The sequence below is a fragment of the Glandiceps talaboti genome, chromosome 4 (assembly GCF_964340395.1).
Source record: "Glandiceps talaboti chromosome 4, keGlaTala1.1, whole genome shotgun sequence".
Taxonomy (NCBI): domain Eukaryota; kingdom Metazoa; phylum Hemichordata; class Enteropneusta; family Spengelidae; genus Glandiceps; species Glandiceps talaboti.
In genome coordinates, this window is record NC_135552.1 from 21211019 (window position 1) to 21237180 (window position 26162).

Genomic DNA, 26162 nt, shown 5'->3' on the forward strand with positions numbered 1-26162 from the left:
GATAGCTCAGAAAATTCATGTACTGATGATAACACTGATAGTGATTGTGATGAAACAAGTCTTGCACATCCTCAGGGACGTTACTTTGAGAAGTGCCAGAATTGCAGATCGATTGATATTACATTAAATAATCGTTTGTTTTTTCCATGACCCCGCGTAAAAAATTGTGAATTTTTTTTTTAGCCACCCTCTAATTTTTCCAGTGAAAAGTTCAGTGATGCCCCCCCCCCAAAAAAAAAAAATCCTCCGGACCCCCTGGAAGTAAAATATGGACACTCCCTTACATACATACATCCATGACATTGCAATCTTTGCCTTGTGTCTTGTGTATGATTCATATTTATTTGCGATAAAAATATTAATTGTTGGAAAAAGTTGCCAGAGATGTTACAAAAGAATACGTAAAAATCCTAGTATATACTGAGGTACGAAGACTTCGCTACTTCAGATCTTATCAGACGCATAAGCTATCATCAGTCCATTGACGAATACGTGACGGAGCGCTGATCGCATATTCCAGAGCTAAAGTTGTACTAACTTACGACCTATGTACATATACGATTCCTAACCTTCCAACGTGGTGTCGTCTCAGACCACTAAAAAGAGGTCTGAGGGGTCGGTAAACTTCTTTTGTGACTAATTCCTTTTTAAACAACGTTTCCATCATGTAAACAAATTCACGAATGTCGACAGGACAAATGTTTGTGTGTTTATGATCTTTCCTCCAATCAATGAAAAAATAACTCGCTTTCAAAATAACTCATAAAAGGAATAATCTTTTAGTGAATTGTCTACATTATTAAAATGATTTAGTCACAGTGATTACGATAAAAGTACAATACTGTTTATTAACATTTACGATTTAAAAGTTGTTTTCGAAATTTGAACTGAAAAAGGTCAGTTGCGGTCAGTTACCCGAACCCGTTTACGATTACGTTTTTGAATGTGTTTTCCAATTCGTTTTTGCAGACAACTTCAGCATCGTGAATATTATTTGATATTTCTGATCTGTGTGTTCGTTCCATCGTATCCTAAACTAAATTCTCTCGTTCGTAATCAATTTGGTTACATATCATTGGTATTAATTTTATATCACTGAACAACATGTATATATACTTCAGTTGGATGCAAACAGTTTCACAGGGACACTATAGTTGAATAACTGTTCTGTAAATAAAGAACTATGTTCGCCGGAGATTTAGAGAAGAAAATGGCGACGACCAGGTCTGCAGCGGCAAGTTCTGTACAAGATCCTACACATCAGCGCGCACAGGCAACCCAGCTTAATCCAGGAGAAATCGGTAGGCCAATGAATCTTCAAAGAATAGGTCAACGAAAGGCACAAGTGAAGAGCTATCCAAGGACGAAAAAATTAGAGAAACTTGGAGTGTACAGCTCATGCAAGGTCTGTCGTTTTCTTTGTCCTCTGGCTCTAATCTATGGTTTCTTCATGTAAATTTAGCTTATTTCCCAGCGAGCAATGCTAGACCTAGCCCTACCGCGCGCACGAGAGCCGTGGACGTACGCTGTATGCAGGTTACTGTTAAAGCTATTGTACAGTACTTTAATGAGAGACAAGGATACCTTGAGACAGCAAATTCGGTTTTATTTCCAGGAATAAAATACAGTTAGAGACGAAATATAATGTGTATATTTCAATATTTCTGTTTTAGACTCTGCTTCATGTGGTGTAATGTTGAGTCAAAAGCAAACTCTACTTGGCGTAGAAAGGTAACGTGCGTTATCATACCACACCTCAATGATAAAAGCATATGTTTTATCCACACTAGGGAAAAGCCTTCCCGATGCTGTTGGGGAAAAATGATGCAGGTGTTGCGTTTTAAGTCCTGTAGTCAACTTGTTCATACATGCACTGTACATATGTAAAATCATCTTTATTTCTATAGGCTGAAGATTCCTGTAAATGCAATGGCTGGAAAAATCCAAATCCACCACCTACTCCCCAACCTGCCAGGATTGATATTGCAACACCTCTAGCTAGTTTGACTGATCCTTGTAGGAGTTGCAGTCATCAATTGGGTAAACCTTATTATTATTTGTCACTAAAAACTAAATTCCGGATAAATTTAATCGCAGAGGATAAACAATCTCATAATTATAAAGAAACAAATATCTATTCTTTTTCTGTTGTACAAATTATCAGTTTCTGTCTAAGAATTTGAAAGGCGAATTCTATGAAATATTTGATGAATGATGCCATTATCATCCATTCCTGATATACCCAAAAATTGAAATACATTGAACCAGTACATGTAACTTATACTTAGCATTACATTAGAACATAGGACATTTACATTGATCACTCTGCATACTGCAACACCATTATAGCTGTATTACCAGGATATGTGGTTACTTATGTATGCTACAGAAAATTTCTCATCTCAGATCCAACTCTCGGCTCTTTTATTCAAGCTGCAGAGTTCTACTGTGGAGAAAACACCTAATAATAATAATACCAAGGCAGTAATCCACCAGAGTCATTTTTCGTACGAATGATTACACCTAAAATCAAAGTTCTTATTTTTGTAATATATGAATTTGACTAAACTGAGGGCCATCTTTGTGCCATTATTGTTTTAGTGTTTTTCACAATAATCCTAGCCAATAATACCTATAACGTAATATGTATGTTTGGTTTCTCTTCGGCAGCTGCTCATGTATCGCATCTAGAACACACACCTGAAGATGAAATTAATAGATTATTAGGAATTGTGGTAGATGTTGAAAATTTATTTTTATGTGTCCATAAGGAAGAAGATGCTGATACAAAACAAGTCTATTTTTACCTATTTAAGGTGAGTAATAAACTACAAATGTATTTTTCAATAATTAATGTCCAAAAGTTGTACATTAACGTCACAAGGTGTTCAATACTTCTAATGTTCAGTAGGATTGAGTACCTTGTATGCATCACTTAAATTCAAATTCAATTCAAATTTTGAAATTATGTATATCAGTGTACCAGGTATAGAAACCATCATTCGATTTCAACTGTTGTTCAGGTATTTGAGTGATGCCTAAATAGTTCAATATTATAGAGTCTGCATACTGCAACACCATTATAGCTGTATTTCCAGGATATGTGGTTACTTATGTATGCTACAGTAATCTTCTCATCTCAGATCTGACTCTCAGCTTTTTTATGCAAACTGTAGAGTTCTACTGTGGAGAAGACATCAATTTACTAAGATATTATACAAGCACTGCCTCACCATTAATCAAATAGAGAAGTTGACATTCTTTGAAGTATATGTCATGACATACTTTTTCCAAAATGTTAACCAGATACGTAATGTTTTAAAACTTCATTGACTTCTGCAGTTACTCAGAAAATGTATTTTACAACAAAGTAAGCCCTCAGTGGAAGGTCCATTAGGAAGCCCACCATTTGAAAAGCCAAGTATTGCAAAGGTAAGATAATATAGTTGAACTAGTAGTCTTTGAATGAGATGAGTATCCAGCAGTATGTCTTGATTTTTACAAAATACCTCCTTTACATACAAAACCCTGCCCCTACTAAACTCAGATGGGGTTCAGTTTTCAAAATTTCAAATTTCAAAATTCAAACTATAGCGAAAGGGTGATCGTGTGAGTTCAGCTCGTCACCCTGCATACTGCAACACCATTATCACTGTATTACCAGGATATGTGGTTACTTATGTATGCTACAGTAATTTTCTCATCTCAGATCCAACTCTCGGCTGTTTTGTCCAAACTGTAGAGTTCTACTGTGGAGAAAACACATAATTACACCGTTTATCAACCGTTGAAGAAAAACATTATATTTTAATTTGAATATAATGTTTGTTTTATTGATAAGCATTAAGACTACAGCAGTGTCTTTGTTAAGGGCAGTAAGCAGGTAAAATCTACCAGGATTCCCCTGTAATTTTACCGGGGTTCCCAAACAAAACTACGATAGATTGTGTGGGAAACTATGCAACTTTACCCCTTTTCCCCCTTTCTGTTACCAGGGTTCTGTAAACACTGATAATTAATTCATCAACTTGTAATTTTATGTAGCGTTATAGCTGACAAGTACGTGAAACCAAAATAAAATGGATGTACAACACTTTAACCTTTATGGTCACTCTTCAAAATGTCACTGCAAGATACGTTTAATGTCCTGCAGGTCAGGGTGAAGTTTATCATGACAGACATGTTTACTTGTGTACTAAAATTACCAAGAAAATTTGAATTTCATAGAATCTTAATTTTAAAACACACAATTTTATGTTCTCACATTTGTTTTTTCCTTCAGGGTGTAACAAACTTTGTTTTGTACAAGTTTGGACATTTGCCTCAGAAGGAATGGCAAACCATGTATGACCTAGCTAAGATGTTCTTACACTGCCTAAATCACTGGAAATTAGAAACTCCCACTGTTCGCAAACAGAGGTCACAATCTGATGATGTATCTCAATATAAAGTCAACTATACAAGGTAAATCACATCATGTTATTATTAGACCCTAGTGGCAGGGGGCTACTACTTTGGGCCCAGCCATGTCTGTCCGCCTGTATCTCAAACATGCATATACCAATTTCAAACAAACCTTCAAAAAATATCAGGTGCTGTATATCATGCAAATCGCTGCAGCTCATGATTTTCACAATAATGGCTGAATGGTAGACCTTTCTTGTAGTAAAAATTCACATTTCGCCCATTAACGCCAGAAGCTTAATACAGCCAGAGCTTATTCAAGTGACTACACTGATGTTATTGATGGCAAGCTTTCTAATTATATCTAGAGCTTTGGTCTTCATTTTAAAGGTCAAATAGACATAAAACTTCACATTTTGTCGACATGTCCACTATGGAAGCTTAATAGCTAGAGATCTCAATATCCAAGGTCAATAGCCAAAAATCATCATACTTGTAGCACACATGTACACCTCAGAGTCAGAAATGGATGGGCTGATTTCAATTAAACTTGGCACAAATGTCAGAAACAGCAGTCATCATATATACATTACTCAGTTTTGTGTGCGACCTCAGTGCTTGATCGATATATTAGTAAATGTAGGATCACGCCATGATGCCGTACCTGTAAACAGTGTCTACATAGTGTGCTCATGCTATGTATGACAGTGTCTACAGTACTCATAATATGCCACACACACACCTTTGCATCCTCGATAGAATGTACAATACATGAAATTTTAATGTTCCTATCAGCCGTAACTTAATCCTGCATACTGCAACACCATTATCACTGTATTACCAGGATATGTGGTTACTTATGTATGCTACAGTAAATTTCTCATCTCAGATCTGACTCTCAGCTCTTTTATGCAAACTGTAGAGTTCTACTGTGGAGAAAATACCAGTTTTATATTTGCTGTTCAATGAATATGTCACAGTAATGCTAATAATGATGATATTGAATCCAATATTTTACAAATAACTTTCAAAAAGATTTATTTGTATTTCACATTCACAAGTGGCTGGTTAGTTTTGAGTTCAGTATTTACCAATACATTATGTTGTATTTGTATTCTTTCAATTTACCCTTTTAGGTGGTTATGTTATTGTCACGTTCCAGCATTTTGTGATAGCTTGCCAAGATATGAAACTACACACATATTTGGTAGAACTCTGCTTCGTTCTGTGTTCACTGTTATGAGAAGACAACTCCTTGATAAATTTCGCTCAGAAAAAGACAAAATGCCACCAGAGAAAAGAACATTAGTTTTAACTCACTTTCCAAGGTAAGATCAGTGTTGAAATAACTGTTTTTGCATGTACATTTTTTTTCAGTTTCATGACTATAAATATTAACTATCTTGTCGCAATATTTAAAACACAAAAGTGCATAGCAACCAAGGCCACACCTATAAGAAAAAACAATGTAATGTGTAAAGATAAAAATACTGTCACGTACAAAAGCACCAATGAACCCACCTGAGATTTGTGATGACACATTTATCAAACCTTCTAAAAATACATGCAGTATTCAGTTGTGCTTCAACACCATTAGCACTATTGTTTTCTTTTTGCTTTAACTTATACTTGTACTGTATTTCTATTCAGATTTCTGTCCATGTTAGAAGAAGAAGTGTATGGTCCATCTTCCCCTATATGGGATCCAGAATTTTCTCACATTCCAGCCAATATGCCATTATCATCACCAACTCCTGAAGCACGTAAGTTACTCCTATATTTGACCCACAGATATGACAACCATTAAAAAATGACATTATCTTCCAGTGTCAAGGTACTATTTTAATTTGTTTTCCAAACATCTGTATGCACCCATTATGTACCCAATTACATAAAGGTTAGGTTCAGGTTTGATTGCATATAATCATCACATTTTAGGGAGAGATTCAAACTTGTCTGCTCACTAGTGAGTGACAAATCAGATTTAGGGATAGCTAGTATAGGCTGTTTGCATATTGTAAGTAACCAAACAGATGTTAATGTTTGTTTAAGTTTGTTCATTGTTTCATGGATGACTGAAACTCAGAAAGACTCATTACTAATAAAAGCTAATATCACTATTTTGATTTCAGCAAGCACACCTACCAATGGCAATGGTACTCCGTCATTAGGCCGTATCAATATTACAACTGCCACATCAACATCAGCATCAAATGCAGAAAATCTTACATCCTTCAACCTAAGTCCTGGGTTAATTAGTGCAAAAAGAGGGGGCAAATTAGGTCCACTATCACCACTGCCAGCTGAAGCAGGTAGGTACCCTTACTGTACAGCATCCATCCTCAATGATCATGGTTTGTCATCATTGGATATTATATGAATGACACAACTCGAAAGTACTACTCCATCTGCTGAGTTGCAAGAAATGAATAAAATAATACTGTGTACACTAGTAGAAGAGCACTTTGCGTACAACAGCTGTTTAAACTATTTCTTCAATTTTATTTTTTTTTGAAATGAGTAACCACTTTCTGCAGTTAACAGTGATGAATTGCTGACTTTCAGTAAGTCCTAATAAATGACTCATGTCACTTCATACAGTTAGCTATATCTTTATCTGATTTAGGTGAAAAAAGGAAACTTGATGTACCATCAAGTATTGAAGATGCCAAAAGACAGAAGATACAGGGAGATATCCCAATGGAGACAGTTAGTGAAGTTTTGTCAACAATAACTGATCCTACAGCAATGTTAGGGCCTGAAGTAAGTACAAGTTTGAATACATTATGTGGAGATAGTTAGTGAAGTGTTGTCAACTATAATTGATGCTACAGGTATGTTAGGGCCTGAAGTATGGGAAACAATTCAAGTGTCTGCCTATATTTAAAGAGTTAAGCTTTGACCTTGACCTTCGTCTTCAAGGTCAAATAGTAGTTCAATAATTTTGGAAGTTTAATACTGAGGGTCTACATTGTTAGAGGTATACTTTCTATTCAGATATTGACTTTTGACCATGACCATTATCTTCAAGGTTAAATTCAAATTTACACAATAACTCTGCTGCACAACAAAGCAGTTGTCCTCTATGAAGGCTTGTTTTAGTGTTTGATTTATTGTTAGGGCTTGGCACATGTGGACATTGAATCAAGATGTCTTTTAACATGATTAACCATTACTTTTATTTCATCTACAGGGTAGCCTTTTTTCAGCCAATGCAGCACGAGATGAAACTGCAAGAATGGAAGAGAAACGAGGTGTGATCGAATTTCATGTGATTGGCAATTCATTAACTCGAAAACCATCTAAAGAAACTCTGGTATGGTTGGTGGGATTGCAGAATGTTTTCTCACATCAGCTCCCCAGGATGCCTAAAGAGTATATCACTAGACTCGTGTTTGATCCGTAAGTACCTGATAACAACAAATACCATATCTAGACAAAGTAATAGGATTGTATTGGATCAATTAAAACAGATTTTTCAGTTGTTTTTAGCCCACAACGTACACCATCCACAGGGGCTACTACATGGGGTTCTGTCCATGTGTGTCTGTCCGTGTCTGTCCTTGCATGTATGCATTCTCTGGCATGCAGCCACTGATTTCAACCAGACATGGCACAAAGTTAGCACACTATATGAGACATTTGTATGTCACTTTGTTTTGGGACCAAATGAATATGGCCGAGTGGAAGCCATATTAGTTGGAAATTTTCATAGGTGTAATACATAATTACATTATTCAAATACCTACACCCATATACCCATTTTTCTGTAATTGTTAGAAACAAAATTCCATATTATTCATTATTTGTGTGATTATAACTTTTCAGGAAACACAAGACTCTAGCACTTGTGAAAGACAATCGTGTCATTGGAGGAGTATGTTTTCGAATGTTCCCAACACAAGGTTTTACTGAAATAGTATTTTGTGCGGTCACATCAAATGAACAAGTGAAGGTGAGAGGGTTACTAAGATAGTATTTTGTTAAACATGTCAAATGAACATGTTAAAGGTGAAACAGGCATAAAAGGCCCCCTAACTTTGTGGGGTTATTGTCAATTGGAATGCGTATAGTAAACTACACACAAATTCCTCTATGAAAATCCATGATAATAACTACAAGGGTGGCTGGCCAGCTCCACTTTTAAAGGCCAGGGTTTCAAACCCAGATACTAGTAGTATTAGAGTTACTGTTAACTAATCAGTAGAGGCATAAGAATTATATAGGATTATTCTTTTCTTCAGGACCAACTTTATAGCTCTACCAGGCAAATGTTTTTTCATGCCTAGATTTAATTGGGATCTGTCATAGTAATAATTTTGGTGATTTCTCTTTCAGGGGTATGGTACTCATCTAATGAATCATCTGAAAGACTACCATGTCAAACATGGTGTATATCATTTATTGACATTTGCTGATGAGTATGCCATTGGTTATTTTAAAAAGCAGGTATGTCACACCTTGTTTGCCATTGGTTGATTAGTACAAGAAGAAAAAAGATATGTCAAATTTCCATTGTTATTGCATACTTGCATAGATATAGCATGTGTGTGCGTCTGTTTGTGCATGTATAACCTTTGATACCTACCACTCAATTTCAACCAAACTTGGAACAAATGTCAGACACTATAGGGCACATACACATGTTACTGTATTCCATGGCCTCGGCCAATCTGACTAAACAGTATGTAAGATTAATATGCCATGAATAGACTACACTACATACGAATATGAATGCGAATACGAATACGAATGCAAATGTGAATGCGAATGCGAATATAAAATACTTTAAATTCCAAAAGGAAGTTTTCAGTAATATTATGTCATGTACTTACATACATAGAGTACAAGTAAGGCACCAATTGTAAGCACATTAGTGTTGGAGACTTTGTTATTTTGAGAAAATATGTTTACAAATCTAATTTGTTTTCTTCATTAGGGATTCTCTAAGGACATCAAGCTACCCAAATCTACTTACATGGGATACATCAAAGATTATGAAGGTGCAACACTGATGGGATGTCAAATCAATCCCAGAATTCCCTACACTGAATTTTCACATATAATACGCAAACAAAAGGAGGTAGGTATGAAACAAAATTGTTATTAAATGGTATGCTGATGAAATTTTATGTATAGATGAATTTTAAGTAGTAATTTGTAGCAAGAATGTATCAAACTTTGTGATAAACTGTTGATTGAAGCTTTGTTGTAAAAATGATTTCCAAAATTGTATGGAAGTCTTTTGAAGAAGAGTTTGATATGCTTGTTATGATGAATTATTATCTGTATTTGAAATACTTATTAAATCATAAAAATGAGAGATGTGAACAATTGTATGCATTTAGCGTTCTTTGTACTTAGAAATATTCGTTTGCATTTAGAGTTCATTATACTTAGGATAAACAAGTGAATCAATAATCAGTCCACTTTCAACACACTTGTTGATTGTAGATTGTCAAGAAATTGATTGAGAAAAAGCAAGAAGAAATCCGAAAGATTCATGCTGGATTGACGTGTTTCAAAGACGGTGTAAGACAGATTCCACTGGAGAATATCCCAGGCCTGTGTAAGTAAGATGTGGTTAAATATGTTTCAAACAAGTTCTCAAATATATCCAAGTACATACCATTCAAGGACAATGTAAGTCATGACGTACAGGGTCAACATGTTGATAAGAAGTTGTTAGTAACCTACTGAGGGGTGTGTGTGTGGGGGGGGGGGGGGGAGTGGACCACATTTTCCTTCACAAAATTTGAAGTAAATGACACTTTCAAAACATTTGAAGATTATGAGAAAAAAAAAGATCTCTCTGGTGCCAGTCTACTACTGAGCCAACATTTCAAGGAAGTTGTCAAATACAAATCAAAATATACAAATATTTTGTGGCTGTACAAATAATCCACTGAGTTAACATGTTTCAAAGAAGTTTTGAGGTAGCTCCCACTTGAGAATATTTCAGGCCTGTGTATGTTTTTGTATCAGTTAGTTTTGAAATAGTTCTCAATTCAAGTTTTAGCTCACATACTACATACAGTGACATATCGTACAGATTTACAGTAGAATTAATGTTTTCTCTTGACAGGTGAAGCTGGTTGGAGGCCAAGCAAAGACAGGGGGCGGAGTACAAACTTAACAGAAGACCAACTTTACAGTGCGTTTAAAGCAATTCTTACACAAGTGAAGGTAACTATAAATTCATACATCAGTTTACCAACCCATGTTCAATCAAATATCTCACTACTGATACACTGTAATGATAACTTTGGTCTTGAAAAGTTTTCTGTGTACACAATTATACATAGTGTGTACATATTAGATTTGTTTGCCATTCAGCTTAATGGGAGTAGATGGAAGAACAGTGTTCTGTCGAGGACATAACCTTGTGTCATCCCACAACCAAAATCGCAGATGACGCATCAAAATTTATCTACAATTGAAACGCGAGACTTGGTAGGCGAGACAAGGAATTAGCATCTCATCATTTACATGTTATGTCGACTGCTGTGACCTTTGATCTCCTTACTGACTTAGGGGAGGGGGAGACACTTAACTTGTCATGGGAAATTTGAACATCTAGCTGATACAGGGGAAGCTCTGTTAACCAATTTTATAAGAAGCTTTGAAATTCTTTTATCTTGTAAACAATTACAGAGTCATGCAGGTTCCTGGCCATTCTTACGACCAGTTGAGAAATCAGAAGCACCCGATTACTATGATCACATCAAATATCCCATGGGTAAGTTGTGTCCAATTATGTATAAACATTCAATATCAAATATCCCATGGGTAAGTTGTGTCCAATTATGTATAAACATTCAATATCAAATATCCCATTGGTAAGTTGTGTCCAATTATGTATAGACATTCATTATCAAATATCCCACGGGTAAGTTGTGTCCAATTATGTATAAACATTCAATATCAAATATCCCATGGGTAAGTTGTGTCCAATTATGTATATACATTTTCAATATCAAGTACTCTTATCGATTCTGGTTCTCCTATTGTATTAGACACTCAACATAAAGTATTCTATAGATACGTCTCCAGTTATATCTAGACACTCCACATAAAGTATTCTATAGATGTTATGTCTAGACACGCCACATAATGTGTTCTATAGATATGTCTCCAATTATATCTCGACTGAGTGAGTCTAGAAATCCAGCGCAATTTTAAGTGGTGTTGATATGAAATCCACTATAATGTAAGTTCTTTCTTTCTTTATTTGGATAGACATGAAGACAATGTCAGAGAGACTGAAGAACAGATACTATGTATCTAAGAAGTTATTTATTGCTGACATGCAGAGAATCTTCAGTAATTGTAGAGCCTACAATGACCCTGACACAGAGTATTGCAAATGTGCAAACTCGCTGGAGAGATTCTTCTTTAACAAGATAAAAGAAACTGGGCTTACTGATAAGTAGGAGGGTTTAATAGAGTACATGATGTAAGTTATGAAGAGCAGATAGGAGTAGAACCTAGTCTCGGTTACCCAGACTCTCGCCTTTTAGGGCTTCACCCCCGAGCGAGAGATATATCAGTGATTGTTACAAAATGGCTGTGCAGAGAGGCTGACCCACAACATGACTTCGATCTGTAGTAAAATCACATGGTAGCAACTCTTGTTAAGAGTATTTTAGTTAATCTCCTAACAAAGACTGTTTTCAAAACATTCATACCATGATTTATAGAGTTGATGAAAATGAAAATTCAGAATTATTTTTGTCCAATTAGTGATTGTCCTAGATCTTGACACTGACAGCAGCTATGTTGCTCTTTACAATAGGCAACAAGACTCTCGCTTGGGGTGAAGCCATCAACGGTGAGAGTGTGGGTAACTGAGACTAGAGTCAAACCAGACAGGATAGACTTAAAGTCAAAGTAATGCAAATGTCATGGATAATTCTTGGCATTAAAATGTATTGTACTGTTGTTAAAAATTGAATTATTAACTTATCTTATCAACACTTGACTAACTTTTGCCTAGTCATTTTGTAGAGAAAAACAACAGCTGATAGTTGAAATGTTTTGGAAACTCTTTCTGACAATGTCAACATTTGAACAGTTTACCTGTACTAATTACTGTTTACTTGCAAGGAAGATTTTAGAGTTAAAGTGGCCATATGGATGAGAATTGGTATTTGTTTTGGATTTTTAATTTATAAAACAATTTTATCATGGCTTCTAACTTGAAACTTGAAAAATCAATGTGAAACAACATATGCCAATAAATTGCAAAAGATTAATATATGTGTAAAATGTTTGTTATTGTACGTATAATACTATAACACACTTTTTACACATTTGTTTTAGCTTTTTGCAAGGTATTGAGTGAAAAACACTGACTTGGTCTGTGTTGTTTCACATTGAGTTTTCAAGTTGGAAGCCATGATAAAATTGTTTTATAAAATAAATAACAAATCCTCATCCATATGACCACTTCAGACACTAGTTTTCTGCTATCTTGACTAGCTTCGTCAATACAACACTGGTAATTGAGCTTTCGGTTTTCCAAGATAGATGCAAACTGAATCTATTGTTCTTCAATATGGTAGATGACACAAGTGGATGCTATCAGTTCCTCTGTTGTGTGAATCGAATCACCCTGTGATCAAGATAGTGTAAACACTGGAAGTCCCAAAACACTACACTGCAAGTTTATGGAACTTGAACTCCCTACTGAGACTGTAATTAAACCAACATCCATTCAATAGTGTATCACTGTTGTATCAACATGTTTCAACAACAGTTTTCGTTTGTGTGTATCTTAGAATACTGAAAGCCCAATAACCAGAGTAATATCACTCAAAATGTCTTTATCATCATAGTGGACATAACTGTCACTAGTTTCATGGTGGTCTATTACTGTCAAAATGAAGTTTACTGCAAAGGAAGTTATTACTCTCAATATGTCAATCATTCATCCACACTGTCTACATGCATGTCACAAAGTACCAGCAGTACAATAGGATAGTTGATGTTACTCTTATTTTCTAAAATGTGTTTTGTGACAGTGTCTTTCTTGTGAATTTTTTTATTGTGAGAAGTTTTTTTAAATATGATATCCTTGATATGTGCAATATTTGACTCGAGGTATTTCAAGAAGTACATGTCATTGTAACAAACTTCAATTGTGACTTGTATCAAAACCTTATTTATTTCAGTATCAAATTATAAATACATTTATTGTAATCCTTTTATGTGTGGTGTTTTTTTTAAAAACACAAATGAACTGAAGTTCAGCAGTGCTATAGACATGGCAAAATACCTGTGTGTGTGTGTGTGTGTGTCTCTCTCTCTGTCTGTCTGTCTGTCTGTCTGTCTGTCTCTGTGTGAATATTTCAAAGCTTATTCAATATTTTCTTGTGGATGGATGAACAGACAAACAGGAGTGTCTCTGAGTTGTTGATTGTCAAAAACACTGATGAATGATAAAACTACCAAGTTGCAGTGGCCATTTTTACAATGTAAAACCACCACCTCAATTACTACTGCTCTCCACACCGATGTACATACTGTTTACATTAAACCATTACTATACAATGTTATACACTCCTAAACTCCATGTACCTGTAATCATTTGGATCATATACACTGCTCTAGTGTCAATTTTGTCTTTTATCATAGTATTTACTTAAATTGAAAAAAAAAACATCTAAATCTGACAATAACCATATCAATTCAAGGATATCAAAGATTCAGAATGTTTTCCACTATGAAAGTGAAATTCTCAATAAATGCCATCCAGCTAAATAGCCACCCAGTACATGGTCAACTTTTTAAATTAGTAAAGTGAGGATGTTTACAATACTAGGAAAATGTTGTTGTATGTGGTGACATTCCTAAGTTACTGGCACAATTCTGTCGTTGGACTCCAGATGAAAGTCTAGCACTTTCCGCTCTGCCTGGAACAATGATGGAAGGCTGGTACAGTTCTGTAGTTGCACTAAAGATGGAAGGCTGGTACAATTGAACCCAAGATGGAAACTTGGTACATTTCTATGGTGGAACCAAAGATGGAATTCGGAAGGCTAGTACAGTTAAACCCAAGATGGAAACTTGGTACATTTCTATGGTGGAACCAAAGATGGAAGGCTGGTACAGTTGAACCCAAGATGGAAACTTGGTACATTTCTATGGTGGAACCAAAGATGGAAGGCTGGTACATTAACAGTTGAACCTAAGATGCGGAACTTGGTACATTTCTATGGTTGGAACAATGGTGGGAAGTTGGCATGTACAATACATGCCAACTACATTCAAGCAAAGTCGACATAATATTTCAGTCTTGTAAAGAGTCAAATTGGTACAGTAGTTTGGACGCCATCTTCATCCCGGTAACCACCATAAAATAAGGCAGAAGACAACACTTCCATTAGCAATAGCCACTGCATAATTCATATGAAAAGTGTGTCCAGATCTGTACCTATATGAAAGTAAAAGAAGTTTTGATCATTTCACTTGTGTCACATCTTCCTGCAACCAGTGTACAAAGTAAATACAAAACATGCACCTGTTGACTCTACATATAATATATATAAGTTTGCACATCATCACATGAATGGCATGATTGTAAATAAACTGCAAGTGAATAATACAATTTTCCACTGAAAAAATGTTCATAAATAAATGATAAATATAGATTACTTTTTTTTTTTAAATAACTGTCTTCTCCCTGTACCTTAGCTTGCCTAGGTTACAGCATATGTCTTGAAGTGAAATGAAACCAACCAATTCAAATTTACACCTACATGTATTTATGTATCAAAAGTGTATATAGTGTATCAAAGTGCACATACTATGATCATCATCATAATATGTTACTGTGCAATTTGATTGTTAACAGGGGATATATTTCTGAGGTCTGGATAAGACTCATGAGGGTTTTTGCTGGTAGATAATGTATCTGAAAGGTGAAATTTGAATGAAAGAATAACAAAGTTTGAGCAAGGTTTGAGCATTTGCAGCATGTGTGCAAATTTCGCATATTAAGTATATATAGCTACCATAAAAAACCAGAGTGGGTCTTATCATACCCAAATATATATCTGGGTATATGTCTACCCATAGATAAAGGGTGTATATCTACCTTATATCAGGGTATATGTCTACCCATAGATCAGGGGATATGTGTACCCATATATCTGGGCATATAACTTCCCATACATTAGTGTATGTCTACTCATATATCAGGATGTATATCTACCCATATCAGGGGATATGTCTACCCATATATCAGGGTATTTATCTACCCATATATCATCTTGTTAGTCTAACCCATATGAACTGTCATATTTGAATCTAATCATATGGATGTTAACTAATATAATGAAGTTACAAAAAGATAGGCAAACTACATGTATATATAATATATTTAAGTTGTATTTTGAGGTTAGGCAAAAAAAAAACCAATAAGTTTGAAGTTCCCATCTCATCAATCATATCTTATGACAAGAAATACTAGATTAATGGTTAACTTTTGATAGTGTGTATGTACTGACCACAGTTGACTACAACATAACCTCACTGTACATAACATGTACAATAGTCCAAATCAATCAGTAACCATGTCCACAGATTACTGACAAGGTCCAGATTAGATGATTTGAATATCAACCTTGCATGCAACTGGCGCCATGGCTTAGTTGGTTAAAGCGCCTGTCTAGTAAACAGGAGATCCTGGGTTCAAATCCCAGTGGTGCCTGAAGGAGACTACCTCCTTCCTTTTTCAACAAAGTACATTGATTAATTCTTCTAGTCACCTTCTTTGAAGAACTAGAATATCAGTACCTAAACTCAAAATTTTGATCTACAAACTTTTGTTAATATTTATGCCAAATAAATTTTTCTTTGACAAGTATTTTCTTTTGCTTTGAAATTTAAAATTTGCATATACACACATAATTTACTGTGAATTCAAACCATGTTCCATCGCCAAAGACTTTTTCTCCTTCCATTTCCATAACACTGTCAATGGTTATTACTCTGTTCAACAAAGCCTGGATTAAATTTCTGGGACCAAAATGTTGGGCTGGAAAATTCAACCATATTGCATTATATAATGGATAATGAGCTATCTTCACCATTTACCATGGAACTTGCCTACACAAGTAGAATTGTTAAAAATTTGACATACCTATATTTGTGAGGTGATACTGGTGTTGGAGGTCGTTGACCTGGTCGCAGAGAATCAAAATATGTAATAGTCCATGAAAATCCACAGCAAGTGATACCTGCTAACAGAGCAACTAGAACTGATGATATAACACCTGTAACAAAAAAAAATAAGAATGGTTAACAAGATCAAAATACATGTATTTGTCACTAGCACTGATATATTCAAGCATGATAGTACCTGTACTGTATGCTTTCGATTATCAAATCTGGGTTGTTTATATAAATTCATGTATTGTCCTAAAAACAATAATTTTACAACTCAATAAAAGTGATGAAAACAACACAAATGACCAAATATAACAAAAACAGATGTACCAGGTTGCAAATTGGAACTCGGAGGTACCACGCTAGGAAAGTGGAACAAAGGAATTCACAATCTGTACTGTACACAGGAACTAAACCAATTCTTCTATAAGAAATGAAAATGTTGAATCATTAAGTTAAGATATTTTTAGTAACTAACACTATATTATAAATTAGTAATCACTTTACCTGCAATGTGATATGCCTTAATGTGATCTTCACTGTCATTGTCTGCAAAATTAAACTTTGCATTCACCGACTTTGTGAAATCTGAAAATCAGAAATCATATTGATACATTTATTTAGATACTAATTGCTGAAATCACATTGATATTTAGAGATATGATGAAAATAATAATAATAATAATGTAAGAAAATAATCTCTATACATTGTACAGCATTAAATGTTCAACAGAAATTTAATACTTAATAATATGAAATTAAAATGTCAGTGCATCTGATATGCAATGTCATCTATAGAAGCTCCACAGGTTTTGGGGCTCTTCTGAGAGCTATCCATAGCTTTTTAGGCAACAAGTTCACAGGCTTTGTACAGCTTCATTTTACTTTTTACAAGATCGTTCCATTTCATTTTATTACCTACTCAGTACTGTATATTTAATTAAGAGGTAGTCGATAGTGATTCAAAGCGAGTGTGTATGTCTGCCTTAATATCTCTTTATGGTTAAATATGTAGACAATATACAAAACAAATTTGCCATCATAATATAGAGAGAGTAAAGTTGGGGTAGTGAAAACAATATCAAGTACTATATGGCTTTAAATAATGAGTATGATTTGAAATTTTATAGCCTCCTACATGTCCTTATTTCTTTCTCGCTAACAAAAAAATTCATAACATTTTCTAGACGGGGAGGGGGCCTTGCAATTTTTTTTCGACTGACATGTTTTCTCCTCAGCCCCCCCCCCCCCCCAATTCTGTTCGTTCCCAAATAGTAATAGCCTAAGATAATGTGAAGCAATACCCATATCAGTCATCACAGTAAAAAAGGCTGTCACTGCTGCAACCACAACTTGCACACCGAAATCAAGAAATCGAGAATGATGCACACCTGATATACAATGTGGGTGTTTGAATAACGTTAAGATTAAAATGCAACAGACTGTGTACATCAGCACGACGATAAAAATGTTTTCTTCTCCAACGTGATATTGACAAAGAATATCTGTCCAGCCTCTCGGCCTTCGATGACCATTATCAATATTCGATTTTAGTAGTATCGGTGAAGTTAACGGTTCAACATGATGAAGATCTCGACTTTCTCCGATTTCATCCCCAAATTTCAACTTCTTGACAACAGTCACTCCAGCTGATCGCATGATCACAGGTTACAGACAACGAACACGGTTTGCTGCAACTGCTGCTGCAAACAATGCATTCCCTTCACGCGGGGATTTCGTATTCTATATATGCGCTTTATTAGTAGAGTGGTGTTCGTAATTCTTATACTATTCTACAAGTATTTTTTTTCAACGTTTAATTTCAAAGGATAAAACCACTACTATTCAAAAATCACATTTCAAAGAATTTATAGGCATGTTTTAATTTTTTCATGAAAACTCAAGATCTTAGCGAACGTATATGAATAAACCTTCTGCAAATTCTCAAATAAGTATTGCCCGAAGCGAAGCTAGCCAACATGGTGAGTATTTTGACTTCTACTGTATGTATTCGTTCACTATCGACAACTTTGTGTGAATGAAGACTAACACAGTTTGTCAGCGGTTCAAGAAGTGGATCAAGGCACATAGTCGACGATTTTTGGGGGGATTGTGTGAACGTTAATGACTCCTATGTAGTGACATTCGATCGCGTCCATGCAATCGTGTGCACATGCATGCGATAGTGTACATAAATGACCAGGATGTATTACTTAGGGGATCTATGGTGCGTTGTTATTTGTAGTCACTTGCCTGGAATAATTTCAGCGTTAGCTTGTTATTTTAAGCTTTGTTTTTTTTCAGTATTTTAAATCGTTCCAGGATTCGCTTTCAAAATTAGTTTTGCCACAGAACACCCCGAAACGAAACAAAAGTCACTCTAAAAGTTAAACAAAAATAATGCTACAATATACTCGTACAGTATTACTGATTAATTTAATTCAGTGTGTGTGTGTGTAGATAAAATAGAAGCCAGTTTCCAGTATTTGAAGTAGTAACATATACTGATATAATCCTGGATCTGATAACGCTTTCAAATTCAATGTTAACTAATTGAATTGTTTTGGTCAGCAAAATGTAGTTTAGTGGTATGCTTGTTTACAGATAAAAATGGTGATGAACTCATCAGCCAAATAATTTGTACTTGGATAGGAAGTTGCATGATTAGATAAAAATTAAATTGAGATATATAGGCAGCTGATTTCATTTGTCATTGCAGGCCTCCAACACGGGTAGCAGTACTGATTCATCAGGTGGTGGTGGTGGTGGTGGTGGTGGTGGTCAAACAGGAGGAACTTTTTCAGGTCCTCCTCCTATGATGATCCCTCCTCCGTTTCCAGGGGTAAGTTTTGAAAATGATTTTGAGAAAATACAATTTTGCATGTAAAGTTACATAAGTTCCCAGAGAGGAAACCAGTATACTGTATAGAGAGACATTCTGACTCAATGGCAGTATATTTTAATGCTGATGATAATGTCTGAAAAGTGATAACAAAAAAAGATAGTTTTGATAATGTGCAAGCCCAATCTCTGAACGTGAAAGTATAGGTGAAGTTGTGAGCGGCGATACAATGGAAAGAATAAAAAGGGAAATTTATACAAAGGATGCCAGATTATTAGAGAAGTAAATAACACCTGCTAAAATGTTTCTGACAGTCATGCAGGTATGATATGTATCGTAATGGTGCCTTGTTTCTGTTCTGAAACTCACACAAGCATAAGATTTGTCATTGATATGTATGTTTAATGTTTTTACAGATGCAGCCACCGCCTGGATTACCACCACCTGGTTTTATGCCAATGCCAGGACAACCACCACCAATGGGTCAAGGGCCACCAACTCTGCCACCACCAAATTTAAGCCAACCACCACCTGGAATGCCAATTCCACCACCTGGTATGCCATTACCACCTCCAAATTTTTCTCAGCCTCCGCCTGGATTGGCAATGCCTCACAGGCTACCTCCAATGGCTCCAAATGTTGGTGGTGGCAGTACTAAACCAGTGACTGCAGCAAATAAAGGTGATACATCCACTTCAGCCCAAGCAGGTGTTGTTGCTGCTGCCCAACCACAAATACAATCCTCAAGTAAGTAATCAAGTAAAAAATTTTGGCACATCAGATAAAATCCATGGTCCCGTTTTTCATTTCGTGCACATTGTCCTAGTTTTTAACATTTTGTGGTATTTATTCAGTGATACAGAACAATGGACATACTGTTTATATGACATTATACTAAATGGTTGCCAAGTTTGGAGCAAAACTCCACCATTTGTACAGTAGTTCAATAACAAAGTGACCTATCTAATTCTTTCCCAATATTTGACCATGGCCTAAACTTTACATTTGGGATCAACCCCACCCCCACCCCATATTTGTGCACTGATATAAAGTTAATGAAAGTGTCATTGCTTTCAGTAAATCAGAAGAAACCATCTGAGAGTAAAGTACCAGGTTTTGTGCCAGCATCTGATCAAACCATGCAGGTAAGGATTACAATCAATTATCATCACAGACTTGGTGGTCTAGACTCGTCACACCTGATGTTCAACATTCTAATATAAAAATGAGTATCTTGGCATTAAAATCAATAAAAAATATGGGTCACCTTACTAATTTTGGCGAAAACTGATCAAAATTTAGTCATTTGAGAATCTAATTCTTCCACTGAATATTAGACTGTTAACCCCGAATTGATTTTATTATTTCAAAAGGACTGGGAACAAGCTTTCATACGGCAAAGTGTTGAGAGAATGAAGAACTTTGTTTCATGGATATTTGTCCTGAGGTGTATTTTTAGTAGTGTGCCAAAAGTTGCATCTACAGTGACTTGAATTAAAAGATATCCAAAAACATAAAAGTGTTTCCAGTTGAACATAAGTCTATGCAAGTATGCACCAAAAGCACACAGTAGAACCGTAGATCTGATGTGATTGTTACATGTTCATAATGCACACTTTATGTATTTCAAATTATTAACAGCCTTCTCAAGTTTCTTCATTGAAGTCGACATCAATGGCACCTGAAAATAGTTCACCAAGTAGAACAGGAAAATCTACCTCACAATCCAAACTCAAAGATAAAAAGGTGAGAAAGTTTCTGTTGATGATTTCATAATTTATCGACACCGTTTTATCTCAGTATGTGTTCATGAAGTTTGCAGTTCCCATTTCGAAGGTTCTTGTGCCATTTTCAAAAATGAACTACACTTGTTGCTGTATTATGTCATAATGTTGTAAGACAAATCAAAGTGGTTTTTTTTAGTTTGTCATACTGTAACTTTACTCAGCCATGTTGTTGTGTATGCCATCATCATGAGTTGAAAAATGTCTTTGTTTTTAAAATGTGGTTAATATTGATTTTGAAAATCAAATGGTGTTACCAGTCTCCAAGTATGATTAAGTCTGAGCCCTCTTGTAAAAACATTCTACTAGGTAGAACATGTTACAGTATTGTTACAGTGTACATGTAATAATATGTGTCGCTATCCTGTAATGTTGTTGTTGTTTTACAGAAGAGTCCATGGACAGAACACAAGGCACCTGATGGAAGGACATATTTTTATAACACATCAAACAAACAATCTACATGGGAAAAACCAGATGAACTGAAAACACATGCTGAGGTATGAATACATTTATTCAAACTGAAAGTTATGTCAGTCATCTGAAAATAAATGCTGGTCATATAGACATGATTATGTTACAAGTACAAAATGCATAAAGTTAGTCTCAGATTCAGAATCAGATTCACATTGGAGGACAATGTATGAGGCCAGTCTCATATTGAGCTGCAGGTTCAGTCTCATATTCAAAAAATCATGATAACACCAGCAAAAAGCAAGAAATGAAGCCTATGTAACACTTCTTGTGGATGCTACATACCAGAAAAGTGTGCCAATTTAAAGCAGATACTGGCAAGAATACATTACCACTAAGTACAAATTTTGATTCTTTGTGTTATAGTTACTGTTGTCCCAATGCCCTTGGAAGGAGTACAAGTCAGACACTGGCAAGATATATTTTCACAACATACAGACTAAAGAATCCAAATGGACAATTCCTAAAGAGTTAGAGGAGCTGAAAGGTATGAAAAGTGTGATTTTGGAAAGTATGACAACTATTGATGTACATTGAATCTAAGAAATTGAATCATGGATAGGATTCATCTTTGTTCATCGAATATGTCATTGAAAATCCCTAAGGAGATGACACAAAACAAACCCAAGGGGATGATGGGCTTATACTCGGGCAATCATTGATTGCCAGTGTCAACCACTTAAAGGAGAACACCACTCCAGGAAGTACATTGTAAGGCATTTTGATAAACTATGAGATGTTTTACACTGAAGGGAATAATCTCTCATGAGCCATGAATATTCATTGTTCAACTATGAATAATCATATCTGTTGACTCCCATGAGGCAATGTGTCCACAACAAAGATACCCTATAAAGGCACAAGATCAAATTGATGTTTCTCTGAAATCACAAGTAATTGTAAGTGATGTAAGATCATGAAATGACTCTAGAACCCATAGTTAATGAAAATGCCTATATTTCCTTGTGTGATGTTCCTCTTTAATTTATGCTAATTTAGTTATATAAGTTGCACAGTTATTGGCATCAAAAATTAGTATAAGTTTAATAATGGCTATGTTAAAGAGTTTAAAGTCTGAACTTTGACAATTTCCATCATATGTAACTTGACAGATAATTGCATAAATGAAATTCTGTACATTAAAGGATTCACAAACTTGTACTGGAAACCAGTCAATCCATCTAATTAGTTATGAAACAATAGATTCAGATACAGTTCCAGCTGTTATTAGATATTCACTTATCATTCTTATTCACTTAGTGGAAAAAGAAAATCAAGTCACATATGAAATTATTAAAATCCATTTTGACATAAATAATACTATGAGACATGTATATTGCACCATTTATTAACTTGATCAATGCTTTTATTTGCAGCAAAAATTGAAGCTGAAGGTTTAGACAAGTAAGTGATAACTTAATATCTTGATTTTCATGACCTTTCTCTGCAATTATAGCAATGATTATTTTGACATTATACATTAATTATTCATCGCTCAAATAACATGCCATTTAAATAAACATATCTTAGCATGTCCGTGGAACAACATGTTGTTTATAAGGGCATGATGTTACTATGGTGAGTACTGATGTGTGCCAAATCTGTATACTTTTGAAATACCCCTTTACATCCTTTAGTTTCAAAGAATTCTGATGATGTGACTGACCAGCAGTACTTACCATACCTTCCACCCCGAGGTTTGATTTTAATATTCACAATTAAACCGTAGCTGCTTCTCTCATTTGTTGAAAATTTTAAATAGAAAAACTACAGCAGAAGCTGAAGAACAAGAAGAAACTGAGGAAGAGGACACCAGGAGAGAAGAATCACAAGTATTAGAGCAGCCAACACCACAACAAGTTACTCAGTTACTTGTAGAAAAAGAATCTGAAGCTCAAGGAACACCGACGAGGACACCAGGCAAAGAAAGTGAAGTTGGTACAGCTGAAAGTGCATCAGAAGCAGAACAAGATGACAGGCAAGTTTATATGAATTTATGTAAAGGAATAAAAAATACAGTGTATGGAGATAATTAGATATTATTCCTCAATATTTTTCTTCATTCAGCCAAGGAAAATACGAGTTACCTAAGAGGTCTTGTCACTACGAGTCACTAACCAAATCATGAGTATTTCCTGGCTAAGTGAAGAATAATATTGTTGAATAATACCTCCTCAAGCTTAATCTATGAAAAATCAGGAAATATTATGATGGCCATTTTGAATATTTTGCCTCATATTTCGAGCACCACAGAAGTATTGATGTAGACACAATCCATATTTTTGGTTCAAAGACGATAAATTGGCTTGAGCATCATGGTACAAGTATAGATACATACACACATACCGGTACATGGTTGTTGTTTTTAATGTGTATTTCTACATCTTGAGTTTTTGATATAACTTGTTTTCTTTTCATTTGTTATGTATACTTCTTAACATGTTGTAACATTTTGTCTATCTCTGTCTGTAGTGGTGAAGAATCACCTCCTGAAAAGAAAGAGTATGTCTACAAGACTAAAGAGGAAGCCAAGCAAGCATTCAAACAGTTATTGCAAGAAAAGGTAAATGTGTAGAATACTAGAAAATAAACTGGTTTACTTTTAGCTGAGCCATACTTGTTCCAAATTATAGTTTACCACTGTGACAGTTTTCACATCACTGTGTTCACCACATTGGGATGGGGGAGGGGGGGGGGGGACGACTTATCATATACCTGTCACAACTTTTTTCAAGGTAAGCCATATTTGTAGTTGAAAATCAATTTATGGCAAAGATTAAATTACAGCCATGTACATTGTATGGAAGAAAATCACTCTCTACTCCATAATTCAAAATCTGCAATACATAAAGACTCTGTGTAACTTGTAAGTGTCTACTCCAACTCCTTGATTGTCAGGGCAAAGGGGAGAATTGTCATCTACAAAGATTTGTTGTATGGTTGGTTAAACTAACTTAAGATGTAAACCCACTCTCCATCCCTTGATATACTTAGTGTGGGTGATATAGTAAACTATTCTGTCAGTAGAAAACATTTGATTTTGGTATCAACTAGAGATAAAACTAGTATGTATGTATGTTATATTGCAGGATGTCCCATCAAATGCATCATGGGAGCAAGCTATGAAGATGATTGTCAATGATCCAAGATACAGGTAAGTCACATATCTTGTGCATGATGGCATTGTACAAAAAAACAAGATGTGATTAAGTCACTGTATTTGTATACTGTTCAAAAAGCTGAATTTTCACAACTAGAAATGCACTTAATAGTCACCTCTCGTGCACAGTTACATCAACTAGATATGCGAAATATTACCTGTGTAGCATTTTAAAATGTAGTGTGCTATTCATGTAGTATCAGTAGATAAGACTATTTATCAAATCAACCATTTGATATCTCTTTATTATAGTGCACTCAGTAAGCTGAATGAGAAGAAACAGTTGTTTAACAATTATAAGACTCAAAGAGCAAAAGAAGAAAAGGTAAGCTGTTTGTTATGTACCCCATCATTTGTGTCATTGCTTGCATTTGTTTAGTCTGCTTATATTTGTACATATACATGTTGTATATGTACATATCTGACATGCATGTGCTGAATTCCAGAGTAGTGTGTAATATGAGAAAGCAGCCACAGATTTTCATTTAGCCCCTTGTCACCATTTTACTTTCTACAACACATAGCAAAATGACTTAAACAATAAGTAATTAGGTCAGTTACCAACAAGTGGTAGGACCTAATAGAACACCATATAATGCAGGGCTGTGCACTCTACAGTGCCATCTGTGTTGAATATTGTGATACATGCTGATCTCAACCAAACCTGGCACAAAAATCATTTACTGTAGTTCAATATGGACGTTACTTTATTTCATTATTTTCACAATAGTTTAAATGAATGGCCACCATATTTATCATAACATTCAAATTATGAATTAGTAAGTTGAATTATTGGACTTGAAGACTTGTTAATAGTGAAATGTGTGTGTTTTTTAAAATATAAACAGGAAGAAGAAAGACGAAGAGCAAAGAAAGCAAAAGAAGACTTACAGAGTTTCCTTGAGAAGCATCCAAAGATGAGTTCTATGACAAGATATAGGTAAATAAGATAGGTTTTATGACAAGATACAGGAGACAATGATGGATACTATGACAAAATAGAGATAAGAAATATGAGTTCTATAAATACAGGTATACAAGATCATGGGCAAATGAAGAATATATTTTACCTTATACCTCTTATTAAATACATTCCTTCCTTTCAAGGTGTAATACCAAAAACAAGTTTTTTAATACATATATATGTATACTGTATTCTGCTAAATACTTTGAAATTATAAGTGTATATGATTATTGATTAAATGAAGAAATAAATTGGGCCATTACATTGATATGTATATCTAATTACCCAACAGAAAAGCAGCAACCTTGTTTGACAATGAAGACTTGTGGACAGTTGTCCCTGAAAGAGAGAGAAAAGATCTGT

At 35.0% G+C, this 26162-nt stretch overlaps 2 protein-coding genes and 1 non-coding gene across 4 annotated transcripts in view; all 3 read left to right on the plus strand.

Annotated features, from left to right (window-relative positions):
* The first annotated feature begins 1210 nt into the window (after positions 1 to 1210).
* Positions 1211 to 12466, plus strand: LOC144434058 (histone acetyltransferase KAT2A-like). The gene is made up of 17 exons (XM_078122510.1): positions 1211 to 1405; positions 1908 to 2040; positions 2671 to 2816; positions 3343 to 3432; positions 4283 to 4464; positions 5541 to 5732; positions 6055 to 6167; positions 6537 to 6716; positions 7031 to 7167; positions 7598 to 7806; positions 8233 to 8359; positions 8743 to 8853; positions 9344 to 9487; positions 9859 to 9973; positions 10490 to 10590; positions 11059 to 11143; positions 11644 to 12466. Exons 1-17 carry the CDS (start codon positions 1211 to 1213, stop codon positions 11835 to 11837), a joined length of 2454 nt encoding a protein of 817 aa, XP_077978636.1. The 3' UTR covers positions 11838 to 12466.
* A 3577-nt stretch (positions 12467 to 16043) lies between these two features.
* Trnat-agu (transfer RNA threonine (anticodon AGU)) lies at positions 16044 to 16117 on the plus strand. The gene has a single exon. It is a non-coding gene; the product is annotated as a tRNA-Thr (tRNA).
* A 2419-nt stretch (positions 16118 to 18536) lies between these two features.
* The window catches only part of LOC144434526 (pre-mRNA-processing factor 40 homolog B-like), a 16113-nt gene continuing 8487 nt past the window's right edge, over positions 18537 to 26162 (plus strand). For both annotated transcript variants that reach the window (XM_078122987.1, XM_078122988.1), the window contains exons 1-14: positions 18537 to 18557; positions 19295 to 19417; positions 19834 to 20164; positions 20495 to 20562; positions 21059 to 21163; positions 21591 to 21701; positions 22042 to 22162; positions 23052 to 23079; positions 23438 to 23653; positions 24148 to 24238; positions 24765 to 24829; positions 25088 to 25160; positions 25684 to 25775; positions 26092 to 26162. The exon at positions 26092 to 26162 is cut by the window's right edge and continues 189 nt beyond it. In XM_078122987.1, coding sequence (XP_077979113.1) covers positions 18555 to 18557; positions 19295 to 19417; positions 19834 to 20164; positions 20495 to 20562; positions 21059 to 21163; positions 21591 to 21701; positions 22042 to 22162; positions 23052 to 23079; positions 23438 to 23653; positions 24148 to 24238; positions 24765 to 24829; positions 25088 to 25160; positions 25684 to 25775; positions 26092 to 26162 — 1498 coding nt within the window. In that variant the 5' untranslated portion in view covers positions 18537 to 18554. The remainder of the gene's footprint in view (positions 18558 to 19294; positions 19418 to 19833; positions 20165 to 20494; positions 20563 to 21058; positions 21164 to 21590; positions 21702 to 22041; positions 22163 to 23051; positions 23080 to 23437; positions 23654 to 24147; positions 24239 to 24764; positions 24830 to 25087; positions 25161 to 25683; positions 25776 to 26091) is intronic.